Source organism: Geotrypetes seraphini, chromosome 1 (genome assembly GCF_902459505.1).
Source record: "Geotrypetes seraphini chromosome 1, aGeoSer1.1, whole genome shotgun sequence".
Taxonomy (NCBI): Eukaryota; Metazoa; Chordata; class Amphibia; order Gymnophiona; family Dermophiidae; genus Geotrypetes; species Geotrypetes seraphini.
The window spans coordinates 238,373,859-238,386,383 of NC_047084.1; the positions used below are offsets into that span (position 1 = coordinate 238,373,859).

The 12,525-nt window shown below is 50.9% G+C and overlaps 1 protein-coding gene across 3 annotated transcripts in view; it reads left to right on the forward strand.

Moving 5' to 3' along the window:
- Positions 1-12,525, forward strand: part of DHX15 (DEAH-box helicase 15) — a 260,868-nt gene that overhangs the window by 21,000 nt on the left and 227,343 nt on the right. For 2 of the 3 annotated variants that reach the window (XM_033948308.1, XM_033948298.1), the window contains exon 2: positions 96-435. In XM_033948308.1, the coding sequence (XP_033804199.1) occupies positions 96-435 (340 nt within the window). Of the gene's footprint in view, positions 1-95; positions 436-1,275; positions 1,406-12,525 lie in introns of those variants that run through there. The other variant, XM_033948319.1, reaches the window with a different exon arrangement.

Consider the following 12,525-nt stretch of genomic DNA (forward strand, 5'->3'; position numbering starts at 1 on the left):
AGATAAGTGCTTGCTGTAAATATAATGGTACCTGACCATACAAAACTATCTGTTGGAAAAATTATTTACATGGTATTTCTTTTTGTAAATTTTAGGAAGGATCGAGATCGTGACCGGGATCGTGATGATCGTTCAAAGGACCGAGAGAGAGATCGTGACAGAGACAGAGATCGTGACAGAGACAAAGACAGAGATTCACGTTCCTCATCCAATTCTGCATATATTAGTGGAGGTCTAAAACCAGTAAAACCAGCAATACTTCCACAGGGCATCAATCCATTTACTAATTTGCCACATACACCACGGTACTATGAGATTTTAAAGAAACGGCTGCAGCTCCCTGTTTGGGAGTATAAGGAACGGTTTACAGATATTTTAACAAGGCATCAGTCCTTTGTGCTAGTCGGTGAGACAGGCTCTGGTAAAACGACACAGGTGAGATTCAAATGATTGCTGTTTGTTGCTGTATAGATGGATAGTTATGTGTGTGGGGGTGGGGTGGTTTTTAATTTTTTGTGTGTGTGTGCGCGCGCTACTAAAAACTACAAGATTCATATGTTGGAACTTGGGCAGGCTTGGCTAACATGAGTGGATTGTGTGATTGTGCTTCAACAATGGGCAGCACTGCTAGAGCTTTTTAGAAAGGCCTAATGGCCTATACCAGGACTGGAAATTTGGTTGTAGTTACTGGCCTCAGTGGAACAGCTGCCTCCTGCACTCACACAATTCTCAGTTGAGTTTGAGCAGCGTGGGCCTGAATTCTTGCATGGTCTCCTGAGACTATCGGGAGTTTAGACACTTTTTTAAGAGCAATGTGGTAAGATCACAATGCCTGCATTTGAATGGTAGGAGCCTGGGTCCAGAGGAACAAGGGGAGGAGATGAGTGCTTGATTGGCTGTCTGGGAGGGAAGGTTAAGAGAAAGGAAGCTAGTTTGAGACAGACATCCTGAGATGAGTAACAGATGAGAATGCTTAGTTAAGGAGGATGGCTGAGGTATGAGGGAATGACCAAGGGGGTAGTGAGAGGGGATTACTAGTTGGGTTGATTGGGTGCTGACTTAGCTGGGATGATCTTCAGGGAGAGGGGAATGGGGGAATGGCTGGGTAGAGAGGTTGGTATGGGGAGTGGGACGGTACGTGTATGAGTAAGGATGAGATACTAAGATCAAGGGAGACTAGATAGAAGAGTCTGCTGAGAATAGGTTGAGACAAGGTGAGAGATTGGAAGCAACACATCAAAGGACTGAATTACTAGGCTTTTTTTCTCCTTATAGACACAGAATGAGAAAACAGGCTTAGTAAATCAGACCCTAAAGAAATTGCTGCAGACCTTGGAGAGAAACCCCCCGAAAACATAGGAGCCAGCTGCTGGAGAACTATTCGCACCCAGTGATCTCATACAAAGTAAGTTGGAAGAGCTGCAGGGTCACAGCAACATAGCCACTCCAACATAATCAATATAGGCCAAATTTTCTTTTTGATCTAGGACCTCGTAGATGAAAGTTCCCTCAACTTTCCTGTCATTCCCGCTGAGATAGGGGGAGGGTGGGGATGTCAGTAGTAATGTTTTTGTTTCCTTTCAGCATACTTGCTGCATTTTTAGGGTGTGTTTGTTATTCTCTTTTGGGTTTCAGTCTAGAAGAATCCTTGTGTTTCCTAGTTAGGCCTTTTGGGGCTTTAGTATGTTTCCAGTGTTTTGAGCCAGCCAACAGAAAAGGTTTTTGGTCAAAGAAAAATTTTGCATGCTGTCCCTAGTATCCCTTTATCCCCTTCTAGATCAGAACAATTGGTTATGTTCTCTAGATCTCAAGGAGGCTTACACTCACATTCCCATTTATCCAGCCTCCCGTCAGTACCTCAGATATCGGGTGAGGACATTTTCAATACAGAGTGCTACCCTTCGGCCTAAAATCATCTCCCAGTGTTCACCAAGTGCCTCGTGGTGGTAGCAGCAGCTCTAAGGAACCATGTTCTTCAGGTGTTCCCTTTACCTGGACGACTAGCTCATCAAAGATTCTACATCTCATAAGAAAATAAGAATTGCTGCTGCTGGGTCAGACCCATGGTCCATCGTGCCCAGCAGTCCGCTCACGCAGCAGCCCTCTGGTCAAAGACCAGCACCCTATCTGAGACTAGCCCTACCTACGTACTTTCTGGTTCAGCAGGAACTTGTCTAACTTTGTCTTGAATCCCTGGAGGGTGTTTTCCCCTATGACAGACTCTGGAAGAGCGTTCCAGTTTTCTACCATTCTCTGGGTGAAGAAGAATTTCCTTATGTTTGTACGGAATCTATCCCCTTTCAATTTTAGAGAGTGCCCTCTTGTTCTCCCTACTGTAAGGGGTTATTGTAGCGACCCAACGAACTACGTGGTTACTACAAAGCTTGGGATTCAAAATCAACTTTCCTAAATCCCACCTTCAACCCTCTCAGAATCTACAGTTGATTGGAGCTATCATGGACACTTCATCAGCAGCGTCTGGATGCTCTTCTTCAACTGTGTCACACAGTGTCTACCCTTTCTTCTCTCTCAGCGAGACACATGATGGTACTACTAGGTCACATGACTGTTCACATGACTCCTTTTGCCAGACTTCACCTTAGAATTCCTCAATGGACCCTGGCATCTCAGTGGACCCAGGTTTGCGAACCACTCTCTTGACACATTACAATCACTCCTTCATTGAGATAGTCTTTCCACTAGTGGATGCTTTCTTCCAATCTCTCCAGAGGTTTACTGTTTCAGACATTGGGGGGGCTCACCTTGACGGTCTCCGTACTCAAGACCATTGATCCAGCATGGATCGTCAGTGTCATATCAATCTGTTGGAACTCTGAGCGATCTTCAATGCTCTCAAAGATTTTCTACATCTTCTTCACGACCAGGTAGTCCTCATTCGGATGGACAACCAAGTCGCCATGTACTATGTCAACAAACAGAGAGGAACAGGATCTTTCCCTCTTTGCCAGGAAGCTTTGAAGGTTTGGGATTGGGCAATCCTTCACAACACCTTCCTGAAAGCTGTCTACATTCAAGGGGCAAAAAACTGTCTGGCAGACAAGTTGAGTCGTCTTCTGCAACCTCACGAATGGACACTCAATTCCTCACCTCTTCATCACATTTTTTCTCAGTGGGGAACTCCTCAAATAGATCTCTTTGCATTTCTCCACAACCACAAACTGCCTCAGTTCTGCTCCAGGATATACTCTCCTCATTGCCTCAAAGCAGATGCTTTTCTGCTGGAATGGACTAATCTCTTCTTGTATTCATTTGCTCCATTCCTTTTCATTCTCAAGACTCTTGTCAAACTCAAACAGGAGCATGCCACCATGATTCTGATCGCTCCTCAGTGGCCGAGACAACCTTGGTACTCCCTTCTACTTCAACTCAGCAGCAGGGAGCCATACGTTCTACCAATTTTTCCGTCTCTGCTTACACAGAGTGAAGAATCTCTACTTCATCCCAACCTGCAGTCTCTACACCTGACAGCTTGGTACCTCTCAGCATAACTCCTCTTCAGTTTTCTTAACCTGTTCGAGACATTTTAGAGGCTTCCAGAAAACCTGCCACTAGGCAATGCTACCACCAAAAATGGACTAGATTTTCTACGTGGTGCATCTTTCATCAGAAGGAACCTCGAGATACCTCCTTGTCTTCTGTATTGGATTATCTTTTGCACTTATCTACTTCTGGTCTCAAGTCTACATCCATTCGAGTCTATCTCAGTGCAATTGCGGCTTTCTTTCAGCCTATCGAAAGGAAACCCCTTTCCGCTCATCCGGTGGTTTCCAAATTTATGAAAGGACTTTTCAATGTCAAACCTCCTCTCAAACCGCCTCCAGTAGTTTGGGATCTCATTGTTGTTCTTGCTCAACTGATGAAGCTTCCTTATCCCAGGACAAGCAGGCATGATATTCTCACATGTGGGTGACGTCGTCTACGGAGCCCCGATGCGGAAGCATTTTCAAGCAAACTTGATTGAAGATTTAAGTTTGCTCTGCTGCTCCACGCATGCGTGCCTTCCTGCTCCACTAGGGGGTGCATCCCCTCGTGGTCTCCAGTTCAAATTTTTCCGCGAGCCTAGAAGCCGTGTTTTTCAGGCTCTGCCCCAACTGCCTTCTAGCACCGCAATTTTTTTCTTGTTTTTTTCACGATTAAGTCGCTGTGCGCGAATTCTTTACCTCTCTTACTTGATTCCTGCTTCGTTTTCAACGACCCGGAGGCTTCCGGGTCCCCGTGGCCGCGTGGCTAATCGAGCCGCGGCTACTTTCGATTTAATGTCCCGGCCTCTGACCGGCTTTAAAAAGTGCACCCGGTGCGAGCGGCTTCTTTCTCTCACAGATCCACATCGCCGGTGCATCCTCTGTCTGGGGGCGGCTCATCCAACCGACTCCTGCCCCCAGTGCACTATTTTCCAAAACAGGGCCCTCCGCCGAAGAAAAGCCCGCATGGCGGACCTCTTCACCCCGGACCAACCCTCCACCTCGGCCTCGAGGTCGGCCCCGGCCTCGGCCCCGGCCTTGACCTCGGCCCCGGATACCTCGGCATCGCCTCGAGACTCGACCCCGAAGTCCTCGGGACAACAGAAAGCCTCGGCTCCGGGTAAGTCCCCTCTTCCCTCTTCAGGTTCTGTAACAGCGAAGAAGCCAGCCTCGGGGACAATGGCGACGCATGGCGGAAGCCCCATGCTTACAGCCCCGTCTAAGCCCTCCAAGCCTTCGGGCCGTGCCTCCACCACACGGGAATACTCTGATACGAGGTCGCCCCCGGTGGAGCGCACCGAGGCAGTGGACATGCCTTCGATGCTGTCCGTGCCCGTCTTCCAGGAACTACTCCGAGCGATGATCACGTCGGAGCTGTCCGCTGCAATGGCCCAGTTTCAATCGGCCTCGACCTCGAATGTGCCAGACCAGCCTGAGCCTCGCACCGAACAACCTCGAGGAAGGGTGCGCAATCCTCGCCGCATCCCATCCTCCTCGGACTCCTCGCCGAGGCACCCGAGACGTTCCCCCTCCGCAGACCGCCGAGGGGCAAAACGTCGAGCTAGAACGACAGAAACCTCGAACCGCCGTACCTCCAAGAAGGCCCGAGGTTCACCAACTCTACGAGGCCGTTCCCCCACACCTCGTACGGGACCACTAAGGGTGGCTGAGTTATCACTCTCCAACCCGCGCATCCTCCGAACTCCCCCTCGGACGTATTCTCCGAGGGAGTCCGGATCGAGGTCACCGATCCGACATCGATCGGTACCCCTAACCCCGGCATCGTCTCCGAGGGGCTCCTCGAGACGCCGAAGATCGACAACCCCGGAACACTCTCACAGTGCTTCTCCAGTCTCGGAGCATGGATCAGAGCATGAACCTCGATACTCGAGGGAAGCCTCCCTATCCTTCTCCACCCGACGAAGGTCTCGTTCCCCGACCCCGCACGGGGCCCCGGGGACATCTCGCCCATCCTTCACTCGCTTTGTCCAAGACATGGGCCACGCATTGGACTTAGACCTCCAGTCCGACTCCAGATACTCTAAGGAGTACCTGGCGGAGCTGGATATGCCATCACTGCCCAGAGAGTCCCTTCGCTTACCACCCAACCCGGTACTCCAACAGGCCTTCTTCAGGAACCTGGAGACCCCCTACATGGTCACGGCCGTACCCTCCAAAATGGAGGCCAAGTACCGCACAGTACCTTACCCGGGATTCGAACAACCACAGCTCTCCCACCAATCGCTGCTAGTAGAATCCTCCTTGAAAAAGGCTCACCCGTCCCGGGTCTCAGCAGCGGTCCCCCCAGGCCGAGAAGGCCGAACCTTGGATAAGTTCGGCATGAGACTATACCAAAACGCAATGATGGCCTCTAGGGTGCAAAGCTACACTTTCACCTTCACATCATACCTCAAACACCTCATTGGACTATTGAGAGCCTTTGAGACTGACCTACCGGCCTCCCGACAAGGAACGTTCGGCCTGCTTTTAGAGTCCCTCTCCAACCTGCGCCTTCATCTATTTCACGCGGCCTACGATGGCTTCGAACTCTCCTCCAGAGAAGCAGCCTTCGCTATCGCCATGCGCCGACTAGCCTGGCTGCGCCTGGTCGACATGGACCCCAACTTACAGGACCGGTTGGCTAACCTCCCCTGCGTGGGAAAGGAATTGTTCGATGACACTATCGAGGCGGCGACAAAACGCCTCTCCGAACATGAACGCTCGTTTGCCTCCCTTGTCCGGCAAAAGCCCAAACCGCCAGCGTCCAGGCCATACAGGGCCCCTCCGCGCCGCTACCCACAAAAGTCCACCCCTGCTTTCTCGCGGCCCCCACCCAGACGTCCGCAAGCCCACCACAGGGCCATGCCCAAGTCCCAACCGCCCGCGACCACCAAACCATCCCCGTCCTTTTGACGGGACACGCGGAAGGGGGCGGGCCCCCTCCGCCATAGTCCCAGGCCACCTTCCCATCGGGGGCCGACTCAAAACTTTTTACCCCCAATGGGAACAAATCACGTCGGACGCATGGGTCCTTGGCGTGATCTCATCAGGGTACTCTCTCAACTTTCGGGCCATTCCTCCGGACAACCCCCCAAGGAATTGCCCTCCCAACCGGACTCAGCTACCCCTACTCCTCTCCGAAGCTCGAGACCTGCTTCGCCTGAGAGCAGTGGAGAAGGTTCCCCCCGACCAACGGGGGAAGGGCTTCTACTCCCGCTACTTCCTGGTACCGAAAAAAACGGGAGACCTACGCCCAATACTAGACTTGAGACGCCTCAACAAATTCCTGGTACGGGAAAAGTTTCGGATGCTCTCACTACCAACACTTTACCCCCTGATCGACGAGGGCGACTGGCTCTGCTCCCTCGATCTCAAGGAGGCGTACACACATGTCCCAGTGCACCCCGCTCACCGCAAGTTCTTGCGCTTCCAAGTAGGGGACTGGCATCATCACCTCGGGTCTTCACCAAGTGCCTCGTGGTGGTAGCAGCAACCTTACGTTCCCAGGGCCTCCAGGTATTCCCCTACCTGGACGACTGGCTAATCAAAGCCCCGTCCAGGGAAGGGGTTATCTCAGTGACCCAACAGACTATTACCTACCTACAAAGTCTGGGGTTCGAAATAAACTTCCCAAAATCTCAACTACGCCCCTCGCAGACCCTACAGTTCATCGGGGCCACGCTGGACACGGTTCGCCTCCGTTCCTTCCTCCCCCCTCCGCGCCTGGAGGCGTTAGTAAGTCTGAGCCGAAGGATCTCCCTGCTGACCTCAGTATCAGCTCGACAGATGATGACTCTTCTGGGCCACATGGCCTCCACCGTCCATGTCACACCCTTCGCCCGCCTCCATCTGAGAATCCCTCAATGGACCCTGGCGTCTCAATGGCGTCAAGACCGGGACCCGATCGACCACTCAGTGACAGTGAATCCTTCATTGCAACAATCGCTCCGCTGGTGGGCCGACTCTTCAAATCTTTCCAAAGGTTTGCTCTTCCTCACCCCACCCCACAGCAAGGTACTCACCACGGACTCGTCGGAGTACGCTTGGGGAGCCCATCTGGACGGCCTATGCACCCAAGGAATGTGGTCAGCACAAGACCGTCGCTGCCACATCAACGTGCTAGAACTTCGGGCCATCTATCTCGCAGCTGTAGCCTTCCAACATCTGCTCCACGACCGAGTGGTTCTCATCCGAACCGACAACCAGGTAGCGATGTACTACGTAAACAAACAAGGGGGGACAGGGTCTTGGCCCCTTTGTCGGGAAGCCCTGCGCCTCTGGAAATGGGCAATCTCCAACAACACCTTCCTTCGAGCGGTGTACATACAAGGAGAACAAAACTGCCTGGCGGACAGACTCAGCCGTCTCCTCCAGCCACACGAGTGGTCACTACACTCTCAGACCCTGCGAGGAGTGTTCGAACGGTGGGGGACACCTCAAATAGACCTGTTCGCGTCCCCTCACAATCACAAGCTGCCTCTCTTCTGCTCCCGGATATACTCCCCGGACCGACTCGAGGCCGACGCCTTCCTCCTCGACTGGGAGGGAAGATTCCTATACGCGTTCCCGCCGTTTCCTCTGATACTGCGGACGCTTGTCCACCTGAAACAGTACAAGCCACCCTGATCCTGATTGCCCCTCGCTGGCCACGCCAGCCGTGGTTTTCCCTGCTGCTTCAACTCAGTGTCAGAGATCCACTGCCTCTGCCTCTGTTTCCCTCTCTACTGTCACAGGGTCAGGGTTCACTGTTACATCCCAATCTTCAGTCTCTTCATCTGAATGCTTGGTTTCTCTCCCCCTGACCGCTCTCCCCGTGTCTCAATCAGTCAAGGAGATATTGGAGGCCTCCAGAAAAACCTCGACGAGAACCTGCTACTCCCAAAAGTGGACCAGATTCTCAACCTGGTGCTCCTCCCACAGCCAGGACCCGGTGTCGGTCCCCGTCCCCCTGGTCCTTGACTATCTACTTCAACTATCTCATTCCGGCCTAAAGACCAACTCCATTCGAGTACACCTCAGTGCGATTGCGGCCTTTCATCAGCCCCTGGAAGGGAAAGCCCTCTCGCTCCATCCCTTAGTCACTCGCTTCATGAAGGGTCTGCTGAACGTCCACCCCCCTCTCAAACCTCCCCCGGTGGTTTGGGACCTTAACGTGGTTCTGGCTCAATTAATGAAACCTCCATTTGAGCCACTAGACAAATGCCATCCAAAATTCCTCACTTGGAAGGTAATCTTCTTACTCGCGCTCACGTCCGCACGGCGGGTTAGTGAGCTGCAAGCGCTGGTAGCGGACCCACCCTTCACGGTATTCCACCACGACAAGGTGGTACTCCGCACCCATCCAAAGTTCCTACCTAAAGTAGTGTCTGATTTCCATCTCAATCAGTCCATTGTCTTACCTGTGTTTTTCCCCAAGCCCCACTCTCACCCCGGAGAAGTGGCGCTACACACTCTTGACTGCAAAAGAGCGTTGGCCTTTTACCTCCAACGCACTCAGCCACACTGGAAAGTCCCACAACTGTTTCTGTCCTTCGACCCAAACCGGTTAGGCCACCCAGTTTCCAAACGCACCTTGTCCAACTGGTTGGCCGATTGCATCTCCTTTTGCTACGCTCAGACTGGTCTCGCACTACACGGTCGAGTAACGGGACACAAAGTCCGAGCGATGGCAGCCTCCGTAGCGTTCCTCAGGTCCACACCTATTGAGGAAATCTGCAAGGCTGCCACATGGTCTTCGGTTCATACCTTCACCTCCCACTACTGTCTGGACTCCCTGTCCAGAAGCGATGGCCGGTTCGGCCAATCGGTATTGCAAAATCTATTTGCTTAAATTGCCAACTTCCCTCCATCCCTCTTCAGTAAGCTTGGAGGTCACCCACATGTGAAAATATCATGCCTGCTTGTCCTGGGATAAAGCACAGTTACTTACCGTAACAGGTGTTATCCAGGGACAGCAGGCATATATTCTCACAACCCGCCCACCTCCCCGAGGTTGGCTTCTTGGCTAGTTAAGTGAACTGGAGACCACGAGGGGATGCACCCCCTAGTGGAGCAGGAAGGCACGCATGCGTGGAGCAGCAGAGCAAACTTAAATCTTCAATCAAGTTTGCTTGAAAATGCTTCCGCATCGGGGCTCCGTAGACGACGTCACCCACATGTGAGAATATATGCCTGCTGTCCCTGGATAACACCTGTTACGGTAAGTAACTGTGCTTTTTGAACCAATGGATACGGCTCATCTGAAATATCTCACTTGGAAAGTGGTGTTTTTTTATTGCCCTCACATCTGCTCGAAGAGTCAGTGAGCTGCAAGCTTTAGTTGCTGATCCAGCTCTCACAGTTTTCCATCATGACAAGATGGTCCTCCGTACTCATCCAAAATTCTTACCTAAAGTGGTTTCAGAATTTCATCTCAATCAATCCATTGTACTTCCAGTGTTTTTTTCCAAGGCCTCATTCTCATCCTGGAAAATCAGCTCTTCATTCTCTGGACTGTAAACATGCTTTGGCCTTCTACTTAGAATGCACCAAACCACACATATCTGCTCCTCAACTTTTTGTCTCCTTTGATCCAAACAAGTGTACCATCTCCAACTGGATGGCTGCTTGTATCTCTCTGCTATGCCCAGGCTGGACTGCATCTACAGAGTCGAGTCACAGCCCACACAGAGCCATGGCGGCTTCAGTAGCTTTCCTCAGATCTAGTCCTATTGAGGAAATTTGCAAAGCTGCCACCTGGTCCTCGGTTCATACTTTCACCTCTCATTATTGTCTGGATGTTTTCTCCAGACAGGATGGCCATTTTGACTAGAAAGTATTACAAAATTTATTCTCCTAAAATTGCCAACATTCCCACCATCCCATTATGGTTAGCTTGGAAGTCACCCACATGTGAGAATAGGCTGCCTGCTTGTCCTGGGATAAAGCACAGTTACTTACCATAACAGGTGTTATCCAGGGACAGCAGGCAGCTATTCTCACAACCCACCCATCTCCCCTGTTTGGCTTCTCTGCTAGCTATCTGAACTGAGGAGACGTGCCCTGTACTGGGTGGGAAGGCACTTGTGCATGCGCAGTGCGACAGTCTTGAAACTTCTGAAGTTTTCTACAAGCAAGTCTGCTTGTGAGACTGTCCGCATCCGGGCTCCGTGGATGATGTCACCCACATGTGAGAATAGCTGCCTGCTGTCCCTGGATAACACCTGTTATGTTAAGTAATTGTGCTTTCTCGACATTATTTGACATACAAGTTGGAGATGGAATCTCTTATTATAGAAGTCTTTTGAAATCCCCCTGCCACACTCCCCACAAATGGAAGATGTTCTCAACACCCTGCAGATGATGTAGGTTGTGGGATCGGTTTTTCTGGTACCACTAGAAGAGTTGGGTTCAGGTAAGTATTCGATCATCTTTTTGGTGCCAAAAAGGGGGGTTTCCCTGTGTTGGATCTCAAGCACGTAAATCAGTTCTTAAGGGTCAAAGGTTTCTGGATGGAAACTCTTTGTTTATTGATCATGGCAGTCCAGTCAGGGGAGTTCCTATCATCATTGGACTTAAAGGAGGTTTACCTGCATGTTCCCATTTGGCCGCCTCATCAGCAGTTTATCCATTTTGCAGTGCTAGGGCAGCACTTTCAATTTCAAACCATACTTTATGGGTTTGTGGTGGCTCCTTAGACCTTCTCCAAAATGTTGTTGGTTGTGGCAGCATCCCTCTGGATGGAGTGGATAAGGGTTCACTCTTATCTGGATGACTGACCAGAGCTGCTTTGGCACAACAGAGTGGGTGAGCCATGGCCCGAGTCATCGCCTTGCTTCAGTCTTTGGGTTGGGTGGTCAATCTGCCCAAGAGTCATCTGGAGCCCTCACAGACTCTGGAATATCTGGGAGCCTTCTTTGATATGGCCGAGGGGAAGGTGTTCTTACCGGAGCCTTGATGGATAAAGCTACTTTCTCAGATATGTGAGTTGCTGAACCTAGGACTATGCTAAGGTTTTGGGGTCTATGGTGGTGACGTTAGAAGTAGAGAATGACACGGGGAAAAATTCTGTCCCTGTTACTACCCTGTCCCTGGACCACCATCTCTTTCACCGTCGCGTCCCCGCCATCCATTTCACCGTCGTGTTCCCGCCGTCCCCTTCATTGTTGCGTCCCCTTCAGCGCCCCGCCCCCGCAGCATCCATACAAGCCTCAGTACTGCAGTATTTAGCATATTCCTTCCTTATAAATCAAATTTCTGGCTGCTGAACTAGAAAAAGAGATGTTTAGCTGGCAGGGCTTTGTTTATAAATTTTTATCAACACAACTGATGTACTATTTTATCCTAAAACCAGAAAATAAATAGAAATTTTATTTTCTACCTTTGTTGTCTGATTTCTGCTTTCCTCATCTTCTCGTTTAATTCCTTCCATCCACTGTCTGTTTTCTCTCTGCGTCTTCCATTTGCTCTGTTACTGTGCCTCTCCCTTCACCCCCCCCTTCCAATTGGTCTGGCACCCATCTTCTTCCCTCCACTCCCCCCGTAGTCTTGCATCAATGTCTTTTTCCCTTCCAGCTTCTCCCCACTCTGTTCACCATTTCCCTTCAGTGTCTTCTCCTATTTTCCCCGTTTCTAATATGTCCCCTATGTATTTGGCATTGCCCCTCCCCCGTGTCCATACACCATCCCCATGTATGTCCCCTTTATTTCTCTGTCTCCCATGCACATAAATTCCCCCCATGTATCTCCCCTTTATTTCTCTGTCCTTATGCCCCATTCACATAATTCCCCCCATGTTTGTCCCCTTTATGTCTCTGTCCTATGCCCCCATGCACATAATTCCCCCCCCATGTATGTCCCTTTATGTCTCTGTCCCTATGTCCCATGCACATAATTTCCCCTCTGTGTCTGTTACTTTCCTGTGTCCAGATTTCCCCTCTCTTCCTCTTCCACACCAATATGTCTCTTCTCTGCAATCCCATCTAGCTTCTTTCCCTCTTTCTCCCCCCCCGCTTCCAGCATCTGGCTCACCTGCTTATCCTCCCCTTTCTTTCCTTTTGTGGGT